This window comes from Numenius arquata, chromosome 6 (genome assembly GCF_964106895.1).
Source record: "Numenius arquata chromosome 6, bNumArq3.hap1.1, whole genome shotgun sequence".
NCBI lineage: Eukaryota > Metazoa > Chordata > Aves > Charadriiformes > Scolopacidae > Numenius > Numenius arquata.
In genome coordinates, this window is record NC_133581.1 from 27281986 (window position 1) to 27305903 (window position 23918).

The 23918-nt window shown below is 40.4% G+C and overlaps 1 protein-coding gene across 1 annotated transcript in view; it reads left to right on the forward strand.

Moving 5' to 3' along the window:
- The window catches only part of LGR4 (leucine rich repeat containing G protein-coupled receptor 4), a 79389-nt gene that overhangs the window by 25735 nt on the left and 29736 nt on the right, over window positions 1–23918 (forward strand). Inside the window, exons 2-3 of the mRNA XM_074148538.1 lie at window positions 8757–8828; window positions 23555–23626. Of these exons, the coding sequence (XP_074004639.1) occupies window positions 8757–8828; window positions 23555–23626 (144 nt within the window). The remainder of the gene's footprint in view (window positions 1–8756; window positions 8829–23554; window positions 23627–23918) is intronic.

A 23918-nucleotide genomic window follows, 5' to 3' on the forward strand; every position in this document is an offset into this window, starting at 1 on the left:
CATTAACAATTTTGTCTGCGTTAAAAGGAACTTTGTCTATGTTAAACCAACTTTGCCTATGTCTACTGAAGAACAGGAGGAAGAAAATGTGTTGGGACGTGGCAGTAAGGATTGAGGATAAGGGGTAGTTACCACAGCAGAGTCCTGGCTGTTGGCGTACCCAGAGGTGTCCTTGGGCTGGGCCTTTCCCACTGGGAGATGAGCAGTGGTAGTTGTGCAGACCTTGTCAGAAATTGGGAAAATGTAAATTTTAAACACAATACCACCATAACATAATGGGGCATTGGTGTGCTATTACCATATAAACGTTAACTAATAGTATAGGCAAAGGTAGCCAAACCTTGCAGTAGTAGATGTAGGTAGTATATAAAAGGCAAGAAATTAATTACTTGGTGTATTTAACTTTTTTAAACTCAAACACCATTGCAAACTCAAACACTTTCCAAGTGTAGGCTCCTCTGTAAACATCATCTTTTCTTTGCCTGATATTTGTTTGCCTTTTGTTCATGATTTCTAGCTGTTGAGGTTGGCGTGTAACTTATATCCTTGAATTTTAGCTGCACTCATTGGATTCACAGTGCAGGCAATTACCATTCAAAGCAGTAGTTATGAAGTGGTGCTTCTGGAAGAGAATTGTTTGCTTCATGTTATTAGGAAGATACAGTAAAACAACAACAACAACAACAAAAAAAACCCACCAAACTTTTTTCTTTTTAATTGAATGAATTTAATTAGGATTTCCTTGCTGATCCTCTAGGCTTTCTATGCTTTCATTACATACTGAATACGATTAAGACGTTGGACAGTATGAATGCAAACTCATTTACTCCGTCCTTTCAGTGGTTTTATGTTCATCCAGCAGGAACTGGCTGAATGGGGAAGTAGGTCTAAACCAGGGATGTAATTCAGCTCCTGGTCTCCCCTGGGACTGACTGCTGAGGTGTGTGATTTGGTTGAAAATTACGTTGGTTTTCATCATGTGAGCGTGTTCCTACAAGGAGTTCGGCAGTGGATGTGTTTCTTCAAGACCGTAGCACTGCAATATAACTTAGATTGGTCTAACCTTGAGTTTTCCCGAGTTCTCTTCTGCCCCCTGCCCACCCTCCACTCCAGCTCCCCTGCCTCTCCCTGCTGCCACAACACCAGCCAGTTCTCCTGGTTAATGCAGGTGTGACCTGGACCGAATTGAAGGCACTGACCATCGCCATACAGCTACGTATACTTCTGTCCCTCTGTTTTGCATAATCGACAAAGAATTATTTGTCTGGTATACAAAGAAAATATCTGTTGCTTTGTCTTGTTGAACTTCACCAGTGTTGATGTAATCGGGCCATTATCCACATATCAATGGTCCCAGTGGTAATGGGTGGCTAACTGTTGCTGAGTGTTTTCCAATGGCGTGTTGACTTGTATTTGCAATAACCCGGCTTATTTAATGTAGCTCCTAAAAATATTAATGGCTTTTTCTAGTGCTACTGAAGCTGGATCAGGGTTACTACCTGGGGAATTTTACATAAGATTAAGACCTTTTACCTAATGGTTTTGTACAAGTAGGTGGGAGGGCTTTATTCAAATATAGATAGCTCTGCCTAAATCATTTTGCAAGTGTTATAATTAAATAACTCGATGGCAGAGGGCCCAGACCTTGGAAAAGACTGAATGGAGCCTACAGTATTACATGCTATTATCTATCAGCAAACAGGTTAAGCTTGCTCAGAGGGAGTATTTTATAGGATTTTAAAGGTGCCTTGTTGAAACATGATCTTCTTTCCTTCAACAAACACACCTCTCTCTCTCTCCTTCCCTCTCCCCCTTCCCTTCTAAACTTCACAAAAGATAGAGGCTAGCTGGAAAGCAAAAAAGTTAGCTATTAAGTGCAGGGGAGCACAGGGGAGTATTTTGGTTTTATTTTTTAAGCAACTGATCTCCATTGGGTTTGGCCGAGATCTAGTTTTCCTTTTCTGTAGCTAGATAGTTCATGTTTTTCCAGCTTAAGATCTTTTTTCCCCAAAGTGGAGTAGTTTACGTTGTTAGCAGGCCTTTGGATGCGGTGCAGGAAGGTGTGTGTGCCCCCAGTTCAGTGCAGATCCGAGTGCTGATAGCTGAGGTTGCAACGCGGGGTAGGAGCGTAGCACTGGCATCTCCTCTGGGTTTCAGGAGACGTGCCAGCACACCAGAGCTTGGTAGCAAGGAAGGTTTCTTTGCCTAAAATGCACACACCTTTTGGCTGGGGAGATGCAGTGAAGAACGGTAGGTATTGTCAAAAAAAAATAATAAAAGGCTGCTGCTACTAAATGTCCAGAGAGACTGGCATCGGTTTTCTTTCCAATGCCCATCAGTTGCTGTGGGTTGTTAGCTTTCATTCGCTGCCTATACCTTGGCCTAATTTATTTATCTTTTTTGCCTGTCCTTTCTGTAGCCCCCTACAGGAAGCCTGTGTTTCCCATTTTGTGGTCCCTCTTTGTTGGTGCAGCTTTCCTTCTCGTGCAAGAATTATTGTCCCCCTCCTCCGTTTCCATCGTCTCTAGTCAGCTGTCCTTTCTAGCCAGAATCCTGCTCTGGCAATCAGTAAGAAAGATATTTAGGATAAATCTAACAAGGGTCAGGCTAGTTTACGGAAGAGGCAGTACTTTAAAATGAGAAAGAAAACCGTCTGTGTCCTGCAGGATACGCTGTTGCGTACTGTGCATTTTATCTAATTCTCTTTTGCATGATAGCACTGATGAAAGCTGTGGCTTAAGCCACTGTCTGAAGATAAGCAAGAGTTTCTTTTTTTAAAATGTGAGAGAATTAGTAAGTTGCTGTTCAAGATATGAAGTATTTCTGCTCATCCTGAAGCCTGGGGAAGTTTGACTTTGGTTAGTGGTAAAATAAAAAACCCAGAAAAAAACCAAAAAAGCCAAGCCCACCCAAAGCTTTCCATCAGAAAGTGGAATTCTTGCACAGAAGGAGTATAATGAAAAAAATAAAATTAAAGTACATGGTATCGCCTGGTTCCAGTTTTTGAAATCTCCACTGCTGGTTGCTTTAAGAGTACTTTAAATCTCCTGCTTTATGCAGAGAGGTGTGGTGCTGTATATTTTTACTGTGTCCAGCAAAGGTGCTTTCCTCTCCCAAGTTAATTTACCTCATTGGATGCCTATTTTCAAAGGGAGGGAGGTTTTCATAACTTTTAGCATCCTTGCTGGTTAGTATATGTACAAGTATTTTTAAAGACGTGTTTATGTGTTAGGCAAAAGCAAGGGAATTTATTAAACTAAGCTGGTAACGCAGATTTAAAGCAGTTGTCAGAATAACCCGAAGCAGGCTGAAGACAGCAAATGACTGCTGGAGTACCGTGGCTTGATTTTTCACGTTTTGCCTGTAAAAATTAGTCTCTGCAGTATCAGAAATAACACTTTCAGTAGGTTTCTTCAAGCGACTTGTTTTAGTTGGTTATGGGGGTTGGTTTTCTTCCTTTTTTTTTTCTCCTTTTTTTTTTTTTTTTTTCCTCTTCTGTAGAACCTTCCTGGAAGAAGGACAAAACTTCTAAAAAAAACTTCTGGCCGAGTGCGAGCACCTGATTTATCGTTGAAACCTGCAGCCGCGGTAGCGCTGGAGGAGGGAGCACGGTTGTGTTTATATTCTGGCCTTACATCTCTCCTGCCTGAAATGGCGAAACTAATTGTAACTCTAAGGCGGTGATTCACGTTATCCCTGAGATGCAGCCTCTTCTTGCTAAAGAGTTTACCACCTTCGGCTGCTCATCATTTGAGTTTCGATGCCAGCTCCTTGCCTGATCATGCCCTGACCTGCCTTGGTTAAAATTGGTGAGCGAGGGAAGATTTACCCTGGCTGCTTAGTACAGATAAGCCCGGTTAATGGCTAACTGCTGAAAGGTGTAGGTCTACCCCTGGCTTCTCCTTCGTTTTCCTAACGAGTCTGTGGCGCAAAACTGCAGTATCGCTGTCCTCATCTTTTTCCCTCTTAAAGCTGTTGTGTCCATTTTGCGTTTCCCAGGGAAAGTTTCCCAAATATAAGCCTGGGCTTAGCTTAATTTCAAGACAGAGCTGTAGGTTGCTGGGCTGATAGATCCTACTGCAAAGTGATGAACAAGAAATTTAAAATAAGCCTTTCAGATACAGAGTCTGAACTTCAGTGTACCACTAAAAATTAGGGCAAGTGTGGGGTTTTTTTTTTTGTGTTTTGTTTTGTTTGTTGGAGGTTGTTTTGTGTGCGTGTGTGTGTGTGTGTGGTTGGTGGCAATCAAAAGATTTCTGGTGGTGTGCCATTTTTAGGGGACTTCTGTCTGGATATAACAACCCAAACCAGGATGGGTCCTTCACTGTAGTCCTGCTGAAATGGGGCATTAGGCAAGGGCTGACGTGATCCTTCTGTTGTGTGATAGCATAATTCCCGAGGACACTGCTAGAGGTTGGGAAAGTACTATTAGTGTTTCATTTTGTTAATTCTTAGAACTTTATATATTAGGACCTTAAATGAGTTCTGGGCTCATAGGCCTGAGGTCCTTCTATAGAGGCGGAGGAACAGGTGGAATAGGAAAGCTTTTCTGTGGAGATGTCTTTGACGTATCCAAGGCCTGTACTAATATTTTATCCTCATTACATGGACAGCCTTCTTGATTGTGCATAGATTGATTTGTTTCTTTTTTTAATTTTAGGAATAGTAAAATGAATATTTTCTAAAATAAACGCAGTAGAAACTTGGCAAGAGCTATTTTTGTTTTGGACAGTGGTTTTTGGGGAGAATATTTGCCATTATTATGTCTTAATATATGGTGCTAGTCCATTTTTATTGCAATTCTTCTATAAAGCACGTTTTATTAAAAGTATCTTCCAAATTAACCAAACTTTCAGAGAGTAGTTATTAAGTCATTTAGCTTTATTGATAAGACTGTTTGCAAATATTGTTTGTAAATACTTGCATTGAAGCTCATGAACTACTTAATATTTTATTACTAGCAAATAATACCCATGAATTCATTCTCTGACTGAGGATATTCTGTAGAGTGAAAGGAAAAGAAAAAAACTATTTGTGTGTGTATATATATATGTATAAAAATATATATAAAAACACAAGCATTTGATTTTTGGCTTCTACAATTCCGTGTGGTTTTTCCCTTCTACACTGGTTGGTTTTTTTGCTTATAGCACACTTCAGATGAGATTAGTGCATTTTCACCTTCTCATCTCCTACATTGAAAGATAATTTTTTTCTAGTAGTTTTTCAAAGTGGGATCTACCCAAGTCTGTTGATTGGTGAGGCATTGGCAATCAGTTTGTGATTTCGACAGCAAAACTGCTTTTACGTTATGATTTCAATTAAACAAAAATTGATTTAAAACTTGTATGGTGATCATTAAGAAACTTTGAAAGTTGGTGGCTTGATGTTCCCCAAAGTCTGCAAATCAGTGCTATAAAGTTTGGCTTATTTACTGAGCAGGAGTTACTATCACACGGAATGAAGGCAAATACAGAAACTTTGTAATAATTCCAGCTTTTTACAGTCCCTGAAGATTCACATGATAACACTGAAGACAATTGCAATGTGTCTTTGCACCTGGTTTTGTTATAAATGCAGTTTTGCTTGAAAATAAATTTCAGTAGAATTCACGGATGTTGATGATGCTTCTCAAATCTTCATTATTAAGGTGTTCTGTTTTGTGCTTACATCCAAAGAGTCTACTCCCCATATTAAAATGGGAGTATTAACACTTGGAGCTACAGGCAAAAAACATTCTTTGCTAATTTCAGATCCCAGGGAAAGCCGAAATTATGTAGAATTTGGATGTCAGCCATGCTGTGTGTCTACATGGTTTCCACTGACTTCATTTAGGATTGCATATGACACTTCGGAAAATCAGGCGTTTATAGCTGTGGAAACTTCAAGACCATTGCTTTCAGATGGATGTGATTTCTTACTACTTCTGTCCTAAACAGATATCACAGAGTGCAACAATTGTGATTGCAGTCAAAATCACTGACAAAGCAATGTGGAACCATTAATAAAAGTGCGTTCTGATGATATGTACTGTTGACTTTCACTACCACCATTTAATATGGTATATATGATAACAGGGTTTTATATAACCTGGACAGTCCTTTGAGAGAATTGTGATTTTTTTTTTTTTTTTTTTTTTTTTTTGCACAGTTTACTATTTCTTGGGATTCATGTAAGGTCTCCACTCTCTTCCTACCCTTCTGCACAATTAATGAGTGCTTCCCTGTTGGTACTGGAAGGGGATGTGTAGTTCTCTGGAAAGGAGGGGACTAGCCTGCATGTGTGAAACGCGTGTATTCATGACAATTTGAAAAATGCATATAGGGGGTAGGGAGAATAAAAGTTGCAGTCTCCCGCGGAGCAGACAGCTGACGATTCGTGTATCTAATACTTTTATTTGCTTTCCTGCACAAGAAGAAAAATGTCCCCCGCAGCAACTGCAGCATCTCAGGGTACCCAAGCTGCTGCTGAGACACAAAGCACCTCTTAAAACACGCCGGCTGTAGAGTTCAGAAATAAATCATCTCTGGTTCGGCTCCTTCTGGAGCTTAGTGAAGGAGTCTCTTCTGCCACAGTGGATTTTCGTGGTCTTCTCTTGCAATTGTATTTGTTTTGTATGTGCTGAACCTTATTTTGATCTCCATTGCTCTTGAGTTACGTTAGTGTACTCTTAACAGCTGCTGAGGAATAACTCTCTTGGTTTGCACTGGGGTATGAGGAATGAAATTTTGGCCTTATATTTAATAACCATTTAGTTTAAAGAAACACTTGCATCTAGACTTAATGTAAGAGTACAATGTTCAGGTTGGTGGTGGCTGGGGGTCTGTGCTGCTCCCTCAGGGGCAGCAGACCAGTCACCAGTTACTTGTTAATCTCAACAGAAATTCACTGACATCGGTTGACATTGACATTGTCAACTGATGTGGAAGGAAAAAAAGATTTTTTTTTTTTTTTTTCCCAGTAACTATGTTGTTTTTTTTTTTATATAGTACATTCTGTTGTCACTATGAATAAGGAAGACTTTTTTAATGAGCTGTCTTAGACATTATGGTCTGGCAATGGGAGGAGTAACATGGACAGTCTTTGCAAGAAGTGGTTTAATTAGCTGCTGCAACATTTTTGGTAGGTTATATGGTACTGATGTGGCATTTGGTTCGTCACAGCATGGAAGAAGGCATGAATGTCCCAGGACACCATTTACTCAGAAGTAGCACCAACCCCTCCGCACACTCCTTGCTCCCCTTAAGGGCCTAGCTCTGAACCTCCTGAGGTCAGCACTGAGTCCTGTCATGGGAGCCATGGAAGGTATCCTGAACGTGAAACTTTTTTAATTTCTCAAGGGGGCTGCTTTTGCTGCTAGAAAGTGGTTCTTTAGGGATTTGTGCCCTTCCAGTACAGCAGGAAGAGTCTAAATTGACCTTTCTCTGCCTCATCAGAAGAAGTAATAATTCCAGTTGAGGCAGATGTTTGAAAAATAGTTGTGGCTATGGATGGGCTGAGAACATCTGCCCCAGCAGTAACCAAGGGCTGGTACTTTATTCGGAGATTGAGCTTTTTAGGTGGCAAACAAAACCTGCTGGCCTGCATGCAGTCACCAGCCCTTCAGATCTTCATGCAGGAGCTTCAGTGGTTCTTGTTGCCTGTCAGTGAGATGGAAGGGGTGGTTTGGTTTTGTTTGCTTGCTTGCTTTTTACCCAAAATACAGGGGGAGGTGGCACATAGGCGCTAGAGAACAATGTGTGGAAGACAGCAAGCAGAAGGAAGCTGGGAGAGCTCTACTAATGAGTCTCACTGAATTGCTCGTTAAACTACACATTAAAAAAAAAAAAAGGCAGTAACCAAGTAAAAAGTACCAACTTGGGTTATGTCATGAATTGTTAGGCAGTTATTAGTTTAATTATCAAACTGAATTGTTTTCATGCTACTTTTACTCATATTGAGTAATAACTTGCTTTAGGACTGGATTATCTGTGATGGTTATGTAGGTGTGAGCTGAGGTGATGGCACCAAGTTTGCCACTTACTGCTCCTTCAGAAAGAAAAAAGCCGAACAGGTCTGCATACCTATCATGTAAGCACTTGCTGACGGCCTGTCTCTGCTTACGGACTGAGAATGAAATCTGCTTAAAATTATTACCTCGAGGACTTCTATAGGTTTTGTAGGGGAAAAAAAAAAAGACTGTGGTAGAGCTAGGACATGTTTCTGCTATTCTTGTCAGTTGTTCCAGAAGCCATGTTTGCCAGAAGCTCTTTATTAAGTCCCAATGCATGTATTCTTTTTTTTTTTTTTTTAAAGACATTGTGGGATGAAATTTTGCGTGGTGGGTGGTCACAATTTTTTTTTTTTTTTCTTCATTATTTCATATGCTGTGGTTTTAGAGCGGTCTTAATCATCTGTGTTAAAATTGTATGCATGTGTAAGTTGGTAAAAATTAGCACTGGGGATAACAGTACTGTAGAACCTCTTCCATACATGCATACCCTGTAGTTTCACAGTATTTTTTTTTCACTTAGAGGTGTCACAAAACTTTTAAAATCAATTTTACATTATATAGGTCTTTGCTACGACTGGATTCATAGTATTACTATGTTTTGAAAGTTTAGCATGTAAATTTCTAGAAAGAAGTATTACTGTGCGGTGCTAGTATACTTTTTTCTGTTATCATACCATCTGATTAGGCCTTCTTTTTCTCCTTTTCCTAGAATGCAATAATCCCTTACCTGTTTATTGATAAATTTGTATTTCTTCTTCTCCAGAGATATCAGCATGAATAACATCACAAGGCTACCAGAGGATGCCTTCAAGAACTTTCCCTACTTGGAAGAGCTGTAAGTATTTCACACACATTAAAGTTTTGCTACATCAGATGGCTGTGTAAAGTGGAAGGTGGGTGGGGAAATAGTGTTGAGTTGCAAACAGGGAAAGCAATTATACTTTAAAAAAAATAATCCTGTACATATTTGGAAACCGGAACAGTAAATGCTACTTACAAGGGACTTTTTATGGCAATTATTTTAATCATTGCTAGAGTGATGACACACACTAATTACAGTGTTATCCAAAGATAACACAAGAGGTGTGTAATTACCATTGTTTCCGAAGGAGCTACAATATAGCTGTTGCATAAGTTCCATAAAATATATATTGTTCCATTTACTGAGCAGCTTGCTCCCATTGCCCCTTTAGGCTGCAGGTGCAACGCTTGCAAGCCCATGCTGACCTACATCAGAAATTCAAGGTCTGTGGTACAGGGCTTCTTGGTCTTAGTTTCTCTGGCAGAAATTCTTTCTCCAGTTCCCATCTCCCTCTTGTCCCACTCTCTTAGCTTTTTTTTTCAGGTTTTCCTTAGGTGATACTTGAACTTCTGAATCCTCAAGCTGTGCTAAGGCTCATGTGCCCAGTGTTTTGCAGAACTGAAGTCTTAACTGAGATGCCTTTGCAAAGTTGAAGCACCCTTCCACAGCATAGCCCTGAATTAGATTGGGTTTCAGAGTCAATAAACAGGGAGAAGGCTTTGACTTTCAATTACTACTTTAGTAAGTACTATTATGTGACAAGTGACTTCTGTGTGCCTTAGTTTCCTTATCTATGAAGAGAGGGTAATGGTTCAACCTTTACAGAGAGTGTTGAGAACTTCCAGTAATAAGGAATAGATAAGACGAAACCACTGTGATTTCCTTTGCTTCTCTTGCATTTCCAGTGTCAAAGTAGCATTTCTCATATCAAAGAGCACTTAAAACACAAAGTAAGGCTGTCCGTATTTGTGACTTTGGCTAGACTGGAACTATGAATGCTGTGTTGAGAGATTATTTTTTTTTTGATAAATGTGGTTTAGGGAAAGAACAGCTATTTCCCCAAGGAGACAAACTTTCATGAAGTAGGGAAGCATTTTTCTGACTTTACAAATGAGGAAACTGAAGCAAAGAATGGAAGCCATTTGTAGAGGGCAACAGGAAAATTAACCCTGTAGCAAAACTGCGGATAAAGCCCAGAACCTTTTGACTCTGGTTATCCGCTATAACCAATACAACCACTGCACCTCACTGGAACAAAGATCCTGAGGAATTGAGGAGAGATGGATCACTTGCTCCTGAAGAAAGGCTAGCGTTCCTGCAAGCTTCTCTCTTTTTCTTCCTTGCACCGCCACTGTGCTGGTTGATCTAATAAGGCGTTCTACCTCTCCTTACAATTTTGGTCTCTCTTATGTCCTGATAATGTAGCAGTTACCATTACTAATACACTTAAATAACTCCATTTTCCCTGGTTCTTAAGTAGTTTTAACTCGGGTCAGTACAATTGCAAAGCACAGTTGAGCTTATTTATGTCAGATGAATTGTGTGTGATATCTTATTTCATGCCTAACAGGTTCTGGTTTATTCCATCTGACTTTAGGTATTGCTTGAATTTGCAGTACAGTCAGGAATACCTCATGAAGGAAAATAGATTTACCAGAATTTCAAATGGTGCGTGTGTGTAATTGACACAATTTAAGAAAGGCTAGATGGCATGAGTAGTAAATTTAAACAACAAAAATAAAAATTAGAAGCCTGGGAAAGCTTGGTTGGCTCAGAATATATACTAGATAACATTCCTTATGTGCTTTATAATATGCGCTGCTGTATGTCTGTATGTTTTGTTAGACTATATTTCTAGTCCATTTTTTTCCAAATTATTTACAGTTCTATTTCACACCAGAAGTTGAAAAAAACCCAAACAGTTCTGTTTTCCCAACTTCAGATGACTGTGGGAGACTTGCTTTTTTTTTTTTTTTTTTCCTCCTATAAGTAATTAAGCAATAAAACCTAACTGGTGGGTGTGCATATTGTGTAACTTCCATAAACCCTGGGGTGTGTCAAGAGGTAAAGAGAAAAGGCAGAGCCTTCAGCCATCATCTATTGTGCTTATTGCCTAAGAGCCATTTGCTACGTGTACCTTATTGTCCCACTAAATTCCAGCACTTCAGTTTGCAAAAAAATAGGCTAGCATTAAGCTCAGAATTACATGTGAACACCCAGAAGCTTTAAATCATTCCTGGCATGCTTACTTGGTATGTTTAAGCAACTTCTGGAAAAAACCCAAACAACCCATGAACCGAAAAACAATAACTTTACAGTAAAAATGATGCTTGCCAACTGTTTGGACATATTCGAATCAATCACAGTTGCTTAGTACAATAGAAAAAAAATTACATTTTTCATTTTATGGTCGAGTTACCTCCAAAAGCTGCAGAGGTAGGAGAATCTCCAGGAAGATGAAAAAGAAAAACTCTTTCCCATTCAACTGAATTCAATTTCAGCTATCATGGATGCCGGAAGACAGGAAAATGACCGTGAGAGCAGAGCCATAAGTAGACAATATTTGTGTACAGTCTTCTCAGTTGAAAATCATGAACCAAGACTTGTGAGTTGTTAGTAATATTTCGCAGCAGCAGGCTGCTTTGAATTTGAAGCCTATTTCCAGAGGCTCCAGCCATGCCCACTGGTAGTTGAAATGAGGAAGGTTTCTTCCTTTTCTTTAAAGACCTGGTTATAGTCATCCGTGCACAAGTCTAATTCAGGTTCCCTTGTTTCAGTTCATGCTCTTCCTAGAGAGAATATAATAAAATAGATTCAAACAGAAGCAGCTCCCTTCCTTAATAGAAATGACCAGCACCAGACATGACACATTTTTTGGTTTGTTCTGGCCATTCCTTTTTCTCTACGGGACAGGGTACAGAAGTTTTTCCATCTTTATTTTTGCTGGTTGTGGACAGAAAAGATCAAACTGTCGTACTTCCCACTGTACAACCACAATTTTCTCTCTCCGCTCTAAGATGATTTTCAAACTTTCTTCCTGGCTTTCATTTATAGTTGAGCAGATCCAAATTCTGACTGCCAGGCACTAGCAAAGTTGCTTTTTCAGCACAGAAACCTGGGTGTGAGTCTTCACGCCAAAGGAAAAGAGACAGAGTTAAAGCAAAGTGGTGTTGAAATCTGTGCTTGAAGTGACTTTTCCATCTAGAACTTTTCCCAAGAGTTACACGTGTAAAGCAAATAAAGCTCCCACAAACTAATGGGAATGCAGTAAGTACCCTCACCGCCCCGGACTTTAATAGCTCTTCATCCAGGAGACAGCCCCAGACACCTTTCACTTCATACCATGCTTTAGCCCTGCCATCTGTCAAATGCTCTGGGAGATTAGCTCCTGACAGAGTTAGTTAATTAATATTGCAAAATAGTATCATAGAACTTAATTGAATGTAAATGGGAGGCAATTAGATGTATTATGGTGGCAACTGAGTCTTACACATTCCACGTAGGAAGAGGATGGGATTGAAAAATGCAGTAGGAGCCATTTAAAATGGGGGTTGGCATTTCCTTAATGCAATGAATTATTTGATAGCCTGGAGAGACTTCAGAGGATCATTTTCTGAATCCTGAAATGAACACTAATTAATAAAAGTGAAAGAAGCAGCATACCAGACTTGTAAAAGCTGGCTGCTTGATTAGAAGGTGCCTTCTACGTCACCGAAGGGGGAGTGACCTGGGTGCTTCGATGTATACATCCCGTGCTGTTTTCAGATGTGCTGGGTTATCTGAGACACCCGCACAAGTCTGGCAGGTCTGGTGCAGCTGGGAGACTGATGGCGGTTGGGGCCAGGTGGAAGAGGACATCTGAAATGACACTAAATGGCTGTGTTGGGTGACTCACCTGGAAAGTATCAAATTTGCAGGTACAATCTGAGTTTTTCTTACCTTTGAGATAGTGTCCTACCTGAGTGTTACTCGCAGGTACAAGCAAAGGGATTCCAGCTTGTCCTTGGGCAGAATCCTCCCGTTGGGTTATGTGCTCCCTGTGCCCCTCTTCACAGCCTTGTCGTGCGTGTCACTGCATAGCACACCTATCATATGTCTGTAGGATTCTTGCACTATTTATAAATGTTATAAAAATTCTCCATCTCTGTGTAACGGATACCCATCTGGAAGTAATTTGCAAATGATTGAGATGGCAACGGTCAGAGTCAGCGAGGAGCAGACCACCAAGGGTTTTGCCACAGCAGTTAATGAAGTGTATTCTCCAGAAAATGTTAACGTAAATATGCTGCAGCCCTGAACTTGATATGGAAACTAAAAATCCTTGAAGAACTTGGCCACAGTTTTCTAACCACACCTTAAAGTATTTATAGAAAGCTAGAAGAGGGAAATACAGTTAGATAATGCAGTGTTTTTAGAAAGCAGAAACCATTTTCCAGTGTGAATTTTTAACTGGAACAGTCGGGCTGTGTTATGTGTTAATGCCCTTCTAAATGGTTACAATTCCTTCTAATATTTAAAGTTATCGAAGTAGTCTGAAGGATTTTAATTGCATTATTTCCATTCACTATATTTATGTATGATCTGCTGGATTAATTAAAAAGGCACACTCTCATCAAGAAAGGCAAATCAAAACGATTTTTATTTTTGGCCAGTTTTCCAGTTGTTTTTTTTTTTTTTTTTTTTTTCTTCTGGCTTTAGAAACTTGAACCACTTGAATAAAACAAGTGTCTCCTCGACTTAGCGGCCTTTTAACCTTGTTTTGATTTCCACTCTTAAGCCTTTAAAATGTTGTCATCTTATTTGCCCTGCACTGGTGGGTAAGGTTTAGGTGATAAGGTTTGGCTGTCTGGCTGTGGGTCCATGTGGGAGGCAGTAGGAGGGCAGAAGACAGCCTCCTGTTTGTATGTCACCTGTGACACAAGCACGTGGTTGTCCAAAGGGGAGCACTGGTCGCCTCCCAACCAGTCAGCCTTGGGGCAGGGTTCTCACCTTCTCCAATGAGGGTTGGGGAGGATGCTCTCGACTGTTGGGGTTTTGAAGACCCAGTAATATCGCAAAGAGAACAGTCTCCTGAAGGTACCAAGAGACAGCAGTGCTCAGTTACCTTCCCAACGTGTGCTGGTGCCAAGGCCTGTTGTGTTTCTGGTTTTTGTTCAAATATGATATGAAACAGCCTCTATTCTGTGACGCTACCCTTAGATATTTTTCTTTTTTTTTTTTTTTTAATCAGTCAAGGGCAAGCCTCATTAAATTTTTTTTTTTTTTTATTTAATAGCTGGTAGAAATTGGTTAGGGAACCAAGGCGATAAAAGGAAGGTTTAGGTCAATAAAAGTTTTCTCTTTTCTGAAAGACAATGCTAAAGTGCTTTTTGAGAGGTGAATAAATAGTGACTTAAAGACAGTACATGTGCAACTAATTTTTTAGAAAAGAAATAGTACAACTGAAAATTTGCTTGACTGTTTAATTACATCCATGCTGACTCCAGCACTAAGAGATCTTGCTTAAACATCTCAAACCCCTCTCCCCCCTCCTCAGCTGGAGTCTCTGAACGTGGCTTTTAATTGACAAAGTATATTTTAAGAACATAGGGATTAATTAAAATGCATACTAGCAGTGAAAATGAGGTGGTTTTGCCATAAGGTTGTAATCAGGAAGTATCTGCAAGGGAAATGTCTAGAGTTATTTTTCCTCTTGACTGCAGCTGAAGATGACCACCTGGCTGAAATGTCACAGCTGCTTGCTTTTGTAGTATCTATTTCAGTGTGTAATTTAGATGGTCCCCTTCCTTCTAATTTCTGCATCAGCACCAAGTTGTAGTATCCTTGGGGAGGGAGGGGGAGTGTCTGTCTTTTTTATTACTCTGGTTTTGTGAATAAGGCATGTCTTGAGGTTCTGCCAAGGCCACCAAGGCTGAGCTGTTAGTTTGGGATGCAGTGTCTTTCCTCACCTGGCTGCCGAGCATTTGGTGGAAGGAGATTTTTTTGTCCTTCAGTGCTAGGTCTTTTAGAGTAGTATTTTCAAGGCAGCATGCGAACGTTGATCAGATGGTGCAATCCCTCTCCCTTTCATAACCAGAAGTAGTCCCAGGATTTGTAGTGGGAAGCTGGAGACAAAGGGCTTGTTTCAAGTAGTTTAAAAAGTAAGGATGAATCTTCATGAGAAAAGTTGTCCTGATGCCTCATGTTAGCTGACAGGCTGTGGTTAAACATCCTCGTTAAACTACCTGGTACGATTGGAGACCTTACCACCCCATATCTGTCCATTCAGCCACAGCAGCAGAGATGGAGGAACGAGCCAAGAACTCTCTTCAGTTGCCTTGTTAAAAAGGCAGCCAGTGTAGACGTCCTGTTGGTATTTCAAAAATAGCCAGCTGACATTGGGTTGGAAGCTGATGAGTGCTCTTCATCCATCTGCCAGCTCCGAATATTTGAGCAGCTGGAGGAGGTAATTTCCTCAGTTGCTCCAGCTTGAATTCCAAGAAGTAAGGTTCTGATGAAGAAAATGCAAGGTGTAGGTTTCACGTGTGGTAGCAAGTTAGGAGCCTCAGCTTGGACTTGACCAGGTAGCATACATTAGAAACATTTGCTGCCTTGGGTGCGCTGGAGCTTCAGAAAGTGCGTTGGCGTGTTGTAACTTGCACCTTCAAATTCTAGTCAAGACAAACCTTTAGGCAAAGACTCCCAAGTAGAATTAACCACAGTCAGCTAAGATATTTTTAAACATCACCTACTTGGTCTGCACTAGATGTTAAATGATGTTTAAAAACGTGTTGGCCAACCCGTGTTTAATTAATGTTTTCTTATCTATGTGAGTCCTAAATCAGTTTGATTCTGGATGAGTTTCAGTCCTGCTGATACAAGAATAATATTTCTGTAGCTTAGAAGGTTCTCGCTGTGCTTAACAGTTGCATATTTTTCCTGTTTGTGGGGACAGATACTAGCTAGTAGGTTGAGTAAATTCCATTGTTTTTAGAAGATCAGGATGTTTCTTTCCAGTTTCTGGTTTTACATGTTAATTTTAAAAGCTGGCATAGTTGTGTATAAGGATCCCAAGACTGGTTATTCTGCTGAGAGTACCTTTAGAGGGAAACAAAACTTTTTCCTTATCTGTTGTCTTCAAGTTTCAGTGTTCAGCATTATTTTTGCATGCACACGCACACAGGAGCTTGCTGAGCTAAATGGCCTGGAGGCTGAACTTTGCGGTGTTGTGCTTTGAGACCCGTTTTACGAGCCTGAATTTATTATGCTGCCTGAGCTGCCAGGTTCTGAATGTATAAACCAGATAAGAAACTTCTGAAGGCCAAACAGTACCCTCCGAAGCTCTCAGGCTGCATCTCTCCAGGTAGAGTCCCTCAAACAGTCCTTGTTCCATGCAGTCCGCCTCTTCTTTTTGGTTTCAGGAATAGGAATATGAGACAAAAGTGAGTAGGCAGCCAGTACCAGGCTCAAGCCTTTAGAAGAGTCGCAAAAGCCTTAGATATTCAGACGGAAAAACAGAAAAAACAAATCCTATATGTTGGAGGTAAATGCATTATCCCCGTACTCTTAAGCAAGTAATTGGCTAGTCTGAGTGCATTCTGTCATCATAATGTCTCGGCATGACACTGTATGTTACCATAAAAACACATGGTGAGAAATTAAATCATTCTTTTACCTCCTTTCCTTCCCTCCTCTTGGGTGGTTGTATTTTGGTATATTTTTTGTGAGTACTGAGGTGTTCTTGCCTAATTAGCTCTGGCAGATTTTTCCTGGCATAGAAGAACCTGTACTCATATGAAGTTCTTTTCCTACCCTTCCTATATAAAAGTAAAATTCTAGATGATTCTGATAAAATACTTGCTTTTTTTTACAACTGGGGAAAAGTTAACAGTTCAGCTGAATCTGAAACAAAGAATCATATTGAAAATTACTCCCATTTGTGTAAGGAAAGGGACTCCATTAATTCTGGAGATGTCTATAAAACCTGGGTCTTGCATTTACCCAGCCCGCATCTGAAGCGGTTAGAAATCTGGTAACAGATGTTTAATTGCCAAATATATGTAGATTTAAGCCACTTCCACATTTTTCAGTGTCACTTGCTAGATGCATGGCCATTCAAAAGATCCCATGCCTGGAAAGCCAATAACACTAGGACAAGAGACAGGCTGTATGGACAGATTGAGGATTTACTATCTGAACAGTCATTTTTTCACCCTCTCATGTCTAACCATCGATATATTTTATTATCTTGGAAACCTCCTGAGTATCCAAATAGCTCTCTCTGCCAAAAGCACAAATTTGTAGTTGATTCCATTGTTGCGTTCTAGTTGACCAAAAGTTATCACAACACAGTGCTAGATGTGCAATTAGGGAGAAGAAAGCGCATCTTATAGAATGTATGCTGCTTTCTGCTTTAGAGGTGAGAGGAATCAAAGTTGCTTATTGGAACAGCTTGTCATTACTGCTGTAGGGTAGGTGTTACCAATTTTCAAGACAACATGATATTGTTGCTTCTTTTTAAGATGTGTCTGTGTTAGAAAATTTGTGCAAACTTCTGGTTTTTGCTGGAGAATACTGTTCGGGACTACAAAGACAGCTTACTTCAACAGCTCATATTGTGTAATAAGTGTTCTAGACTATATGTGTTTCTTTTGGTGTGTATGTGCTGTAGCCCATGGGCTCTACTTCAAGGAGGTCTTGCCCCGATACAGGTGCTGCTTGCAAATTGAATGATAGAGCATATGGGAATGCTTACTTGCTTCAAAATCCATCATAATTTATTTTCCTGTTAACAAGAAAAAATATAATTGTAAATATTCTTTGATAGCCCATGAAAAGCAGTATCATAGAGCCATACTTTGTCTTACAGTGGGTGCTGGTGACTCTCGCTGGCAGTTTAACAGTAGAACTTCTGGACAGGCTTTACACTTCTTTTAATCAATCAGTTTAGTTTACTTAGACATTTTAAATTTTTAGCCCGGGAATGCATTTTGAAAACAAACTGTTACCTTGAAGTTCAATGTAACTTTGAGAAAGCTGTAACTGCTAGAAAGGGAGGTCTGGGGATGGGAAGTGCTTGCTCAGCTGGACGGAGCTGGTGCAGTTTCAGTGCTGGTTGTAGTTACAGGCTTCCTTTTTCAGTCCTGATGTGTCTTGGCTTCCGTACTCACAATTTTATAAATAGCGGTTGAGGTTGTATCAAACTGAAACTACTGCAAGAAAAGGAGAAGGAGACAAATGCGTTTTCCATTAGCGGAATAAAGTATCCATTTAGTTATGTTAAATTGGCGTGGAAGAATTGGGAGCAATCTGTGGGTTATTGATTGGCTCCACAGCCGAGCAGCAGGCTGCAGCTGACAAAAGTCCCGAAGGGGCCGTTCGGCTAATCACAGATAAGCAAAGAGAGGTTTAGTCTGGTGATACGGCTCCCATTTACCAGCCCGTCCCCTTCTGCAGCTGCCCGGCTTGGGTAGGGGCTGTCTGCGCAGGCGTGTGCCCTCCCTGGGCAGGGGGTCTCTGCTTGAGCCCCTGGTATTTTCCTACAGATGGCTGTACTTCTTGTTTAAGGCTTCAGACGTTGATGAATAAATTGTAGCACGTAACTATGCATCATCTGTTAAGACAACTCAGTTCCGTTCCAAAGTGGCTGCTTTTCTGGAATAAGTGGAACTTGAAGCTCTTTTCTTAGGTTTGAGAAAATTTAATCCATGAATACCCAGCAAGTGTATCTGTAAGGTATTTTCAAAGGTTACTTCAGTTGCCGGAGAACATGAAGTAAAATTCAAGTTTGTGTGGGAAACACAAAGAACCCTGAAAAATTTGATGTTAGGGACAGGCATGTGAGGATGGCAGAATAGTTTGATGTAAGACAGCAAAAAAAGTAAAGAAATTTTGAAAGTGCAAGTGAAGAAGCAACGGAATATTTTCCGCTGGGATGAAAATAGGTAGGTAAAAGTTGGAGAGCTAAAAGGAGATGTTGAGTGGGCAGAGGGGCAGTAGTGGACGGTCTGTAAGGGATGTGGAAGGTTCAACCTTGACTAGATCTTGAATTAGGAGTCTTGGGTCTTACCAGAAAGCAGCTAATGTAGAAATAAAAATAATAAATCAGGTGATGATTGTCAGGATTGCAGTCTGTGTGACTATTTGAATTTTTCAGTGAGGAAGTCAGGTTACAGTTGAGCCATGGAAAAAGTAGCCAATGTATTGGTAGCGGAGACAGGATGGGCAGATAAGGTTAGGAGAATCCCAGAATTACCACCAAGAGGAAAGAAAACAAAACAACGAACCCACAGCAAAACCACTTTGTGTATGTGCGTTAGATCTTCAGAAGGACAGAAGGAGACCTAATTCTTTGCTCAAGTAACCTGAGGTTCACCACCATCTGGGACGCAAGACAAGCAGAGAGGTTTCCAACAAGTTTGTATTGCATCCTGTCAAAATGAGAGTGATGATTTTAATTGTTACAGACAAAAATATATCCTTGGGACATCCTCCCTGATTTTGGAGTGACACCAGTGATTAACTTGGCTTGGTTTAACATGCAGCCGGGTTGCCAGACTCATAATTGCAGAAGTTTTAATTTCCCAAAAGAGAGAAAACAGTCTTATCTGCTTTCAGGAGAGTTTCAGTGCAAGAAGCTATGCTTGCTACGTTCTCTGGGAACGAGATACCGTGGAAGATTATTCCCCAGCCAGATTGTATCCTGATTCCTGTAATAACAACAAGGTGTCCTCTACATCCGGAGATCTTTTACTGTGTCGCTTAGAATAATGAATGGAGGGTATTGCTCATCTGTATATGATGTGATAGCAGAAATATTTTGTCCTCCCTATGTCCTACTTTATTACCCTGCTATGCTGAAATTGATTTGGTCTACCTGAATTTTTCCAAATTTGCAGAAATTTTATCCCATTGAAACACTCATTTTTTATTTTTTATAAAGCAAAAATAAAGGACTACAATTTTCAGCACCAAGCAATTTCAAGGAGATTGCCAACCTAGAAGAAAGGTACTAATGTGGTCACACATGACAACTGTGATTCCACTGCAGAAGCCTCCAAGGAGTAAGGCAACTGGGCTAAATCAGGATCCCCTGCCGTCCTGGGCAGAGTTTCCGAACAAGGGCAGTTGTGATTGGGTTAGCAGGAGAACTCTCTTCTTCACCCCGCTTCAGATGATGCCCGCTGCTGTGTCTGTGTCCCTTGAGAAGTAAAAGACAGCAAATCAAGTTTTTGTGACCTTAGAGCATAGCAGAGCGCTTTGCAATGGTTTGTTAAATTAGGTCTTCATTGTCTTTACGGATAAATCTGTTTTACAGTCCTCTGCCTTCTGGAAAAAGAGCTCTAAGTAATGGCGATGCACCTTGACTCGGTAACAACAGACGGACTTTCAGAACAGGTCTCTGAGACTCTTTCCACTCCAAATGAAGGGGAAGATGGGTACTGGGCTTACGATAGCATAAATGTAGGGCTGCCTTCAGGTGCCGCTTCGTGGCAGTGTGAAGCTGTCCCACCACGGAGAAGAAGTTTCCAGGGTTGGTTCCAAGCAGATTAGTGAGTCTCGCTGCAAGGAGGTGAAGGTTGCTTCCTTTCTGTTGTGCTGGAGTTTAGGGCTTGGTGACGCTGGGATTTTCCTTAGCCCATTTACCTTGTGTGTGAGAGAGAAACGGAGATGCGTTTTAAATATTTGTTTGTTTTTAACATTATACTTGAAAATCTGAGTGCAACTATTTTTGAGACATCTGAAAGGAGATAGTATGTGGAAAATCCGACTGGATGATTTCAGTGATGTCTAAATTCATATGCTGTACGCGCGCTACATTAAATGCTACTAATTCTTTGTTTCTCTCTTTAAAATGAACCTGATTTTGTAAAGAGAAGTCTTTCCATGCTCGCAGCCACTCCATGCTGCGGCAGAGGGAAGGGTGTTGAGAGCAGCGTGCGATACGTTGGTCTGTGCCTGCTGGAGAGTTGCAGTTGAAACCTCCTAAGGAGCAGCCATGCTCCCCAAGGCTAGGAGGGGAATGATAAATGTCTATTTGGCAAACTGATTAGTAAAGCCTTTGCACACTTGGCTAGTTGTATCCTGTTTCCTGGAAGGGTGCCAGATGGAGGAGAAACGGAAATGTAATGGATTGCAGGTTGGCGCTTTTTTTTTTTTTTTTTTCCTGTTGGTTGCAAAAAGGTTGAATAAACAGGAGTTGCCTTGAGGTAGGCAGAGCCTTGCTATTTGAAGTCACGCAAACCTTGCTCTGGCTGAGCTATGTTGTGTTTCCAGGGCTCTGTAGGTTGTGTTAGTGACACTCGGTGAGGCTGGGGGAGGCGATTCAACTGGATTTGGTTTAGCTTTTTTTAAAACAAATCATAATCCCCAGCCTTACTGGAAGGGGGGGAAGGGAGAGTTACAGCAGATGCCTGAGGAGCCGCACACCAGCCTGATTCACGGGGAACCTCGGCAGAGCCGCAGCCAGAGCTGCCTGACGCACATTTACCAGGGCTGCCGCTTCTTGAGGCGTGTGGTAGGTTATCAGCATCAACTAGTAGTGTTTGAGTGCCAAAATAATTTGGTGCTATAGCCTCAGTTAAATTTTGCGTGATTTAAGGGTTTCTATTTTGATGTTTTGAACACTTTTTAAAAATAAACATGTGTTCTGCAGATCACTGGCTCTCTGGTGTAGAGAAACCCAGCATGTTTCATCAATATTTCTTTGTTTACAGTGAGCTTCTTAGGAAATTATTAAAAAGAAAGCCATGAAATATTGCAAACCTCCCTCCATGTCCCCCCAGATAAAGTTAATACAGTTGATTTGGGCAGATACTGACAACAGAATGAATTTTAGGCGAGTGTTTAGTTTCCATCTGCAGTTTTTCATTCATGTTATAAATTCAAAGTATTTGAAAAATCACGTCACGGCTCTGAAATTCTGAGGTTGTTTGCAGACAGGAGATTTCAAGAATAAGTACATAATAATGATTATAAATATTGATACATAATAATGGTTATAAATAGTGATTATTTTCATTTTTCTTCTGGTTTCAGAGCTGTTTGGTTATATACAAGCCTTGCAGACAAATTTTTTTCAGCAGTCAGGAGATGTCTTTTTTTTTAAGACAGAAGCAGCTGAGATTTAAGCATTTTTGTAATGATGTCAGAGCCATAGCTATGGCAATTGGGGTGTGCATGAGAATACAAGGACTGAATACCAAGGTCTACTTTAACAAACAATAGTAACATCGTTTTCTAAAATCAAGTAGTACCTGCCACTGCTGTCACCTTCCTGTTTATGAGAAGCCATCTTCTTCTCCCCTGGTTTATAAATAAAACCATCTACCTTTGACAAATGGATTTGATAAACATAACTAGCATCCTTTCCATCAGGCAGCATTTTATTAAGTCATGAATTTTGTTGCAAACAGATTTATGTAGGCATCAAATGCTTTGAATAATCTCTTTTATGTAGTTAGAAATAGAGACTAAGGTAAAAAAGTAATAATGTTGCTGTGTTCTGGCAAGCTGGCCCTCTAGATGATGCTCCTGTCATTTCCTTCATTTGCCTCTTTGAAGTAATATTTTCCCCTTAGTGTGGCTGGCTTGCTTTGCAGTGCCCTGTAAAAGCAGAGGTGGGTTTTGATGTTCTGTAACCTTTGTTGAAGCACTCTGGCTGGTTTTTAATTATTCACACGTACTGCATTGTACCTAGTGTTTCCACCAGATGATTTCATTGTACAACCTTCTCCAACGTTGCTTTTGCTTAGCTTGGATATGAAACCAAGGCTTGAAAGCAAATACTTTGGCTGAAACGATGGCATCTTTTGGCAGCTGTGGGTTACCAGGTGTTCTGCATTATTGTCTTTTACCCTTAATAAAATACCTCGTGTCACAACTATTAGCAGTTTAACAAAGGTTGGACCACACAGGGTCTGCTGGTCAGGATAGAGGGAAAAAGGTTGAAGGAAAAAAGGAGTGGGGGAAGGGGAATGAGCTATTTGAAAGCAGCTGTTTTGGCTGCTGTTTCTGCTTTCCTGCTTTGTGTTCTGCAGCGTCTCCTGTATTTATTACTTTTAATATCGTGGTGGTTTTCCACAATTTACTTTGTGTCAGTGTCTAAGAGTCCAGGTTTGAAACCGGCCACATCTTGAGAGAGAGTGAGTACGGCTGAGGATCTTGTTCTCTTTCTCCCTCCCTCAAAACAGTTTTCTTTCCTCAAAAGTTTGTCCAAATAGCTAACCAAAAAGATGAAGTATTACCAAGATTATGTTTTGGTACTGTCAGCAGGCATCCTGTCAGTTGTCAGCACTGTGAACCTACCGCCTGCTTGCGAATGTCCTCTTCACATTTGGGACGCTCATAGAAACTTTTCCCTGCCTCGTGCTAGCATCTAGCTATTTTTACTTAACAGCATAGTTTCTTTAGAAACTGCTGTGTAGATTAAAAACACATGGCTACCAGAGCATGTGTTTCAGCAGACTAATGTTGAAAGCTGGAGAATCATGTTAACAGTCAGTTAACTTTTCAAACCTAGTGCCATAAGAAGATTCCTTATCGTTCTGGGAGGTGTTTTTTCTAGCATGTTTGCAAAAGTATGTCCATGAGGCGGTGTCATTAAAAATGTGCAATGACTAAAATAACTGTTGCAAGCTTAGAAGATCATGAATATAGCATAATCAAATGCAAAAAATGCATAATTGCTTGCAAGATTTGATGTATTTGACTCTCCTTGTTAGATGGTTGTAGAAGTACTGTATTTTGTGACTGAAATTATTATTGCAATTTTTTTCCAGGCGACTGGCTGGCAATGACCTTTCCTTTATCCATCCAAAGGCCTTGTCTGGGTTGAAAGAACTCAAAGTTCTGTAAGTAATCGGGTTTTAGAACTTCATAGCTAGCTGTATGCTTTCTTAGTGCACAGCCAGCCTGTTTACTGGTAGGCTGGATTAATTTTTTTTTTCCCTTTCTCTGTTTCCCCCCCACCCCAAATTACAGCTCTCCTACATTATTTTATTATTTTTTTTTTTTATAAAGCCTGCTGTAAGTAGTGATGATGAGGAGCAGTGAATTTCACTAAACTCTAATTACTGTAATTGGAACACTTACTTGCTTCTGAAGTATGTCTTGTAGCAAAAGAATCCTAAGAAGGAAAAATTC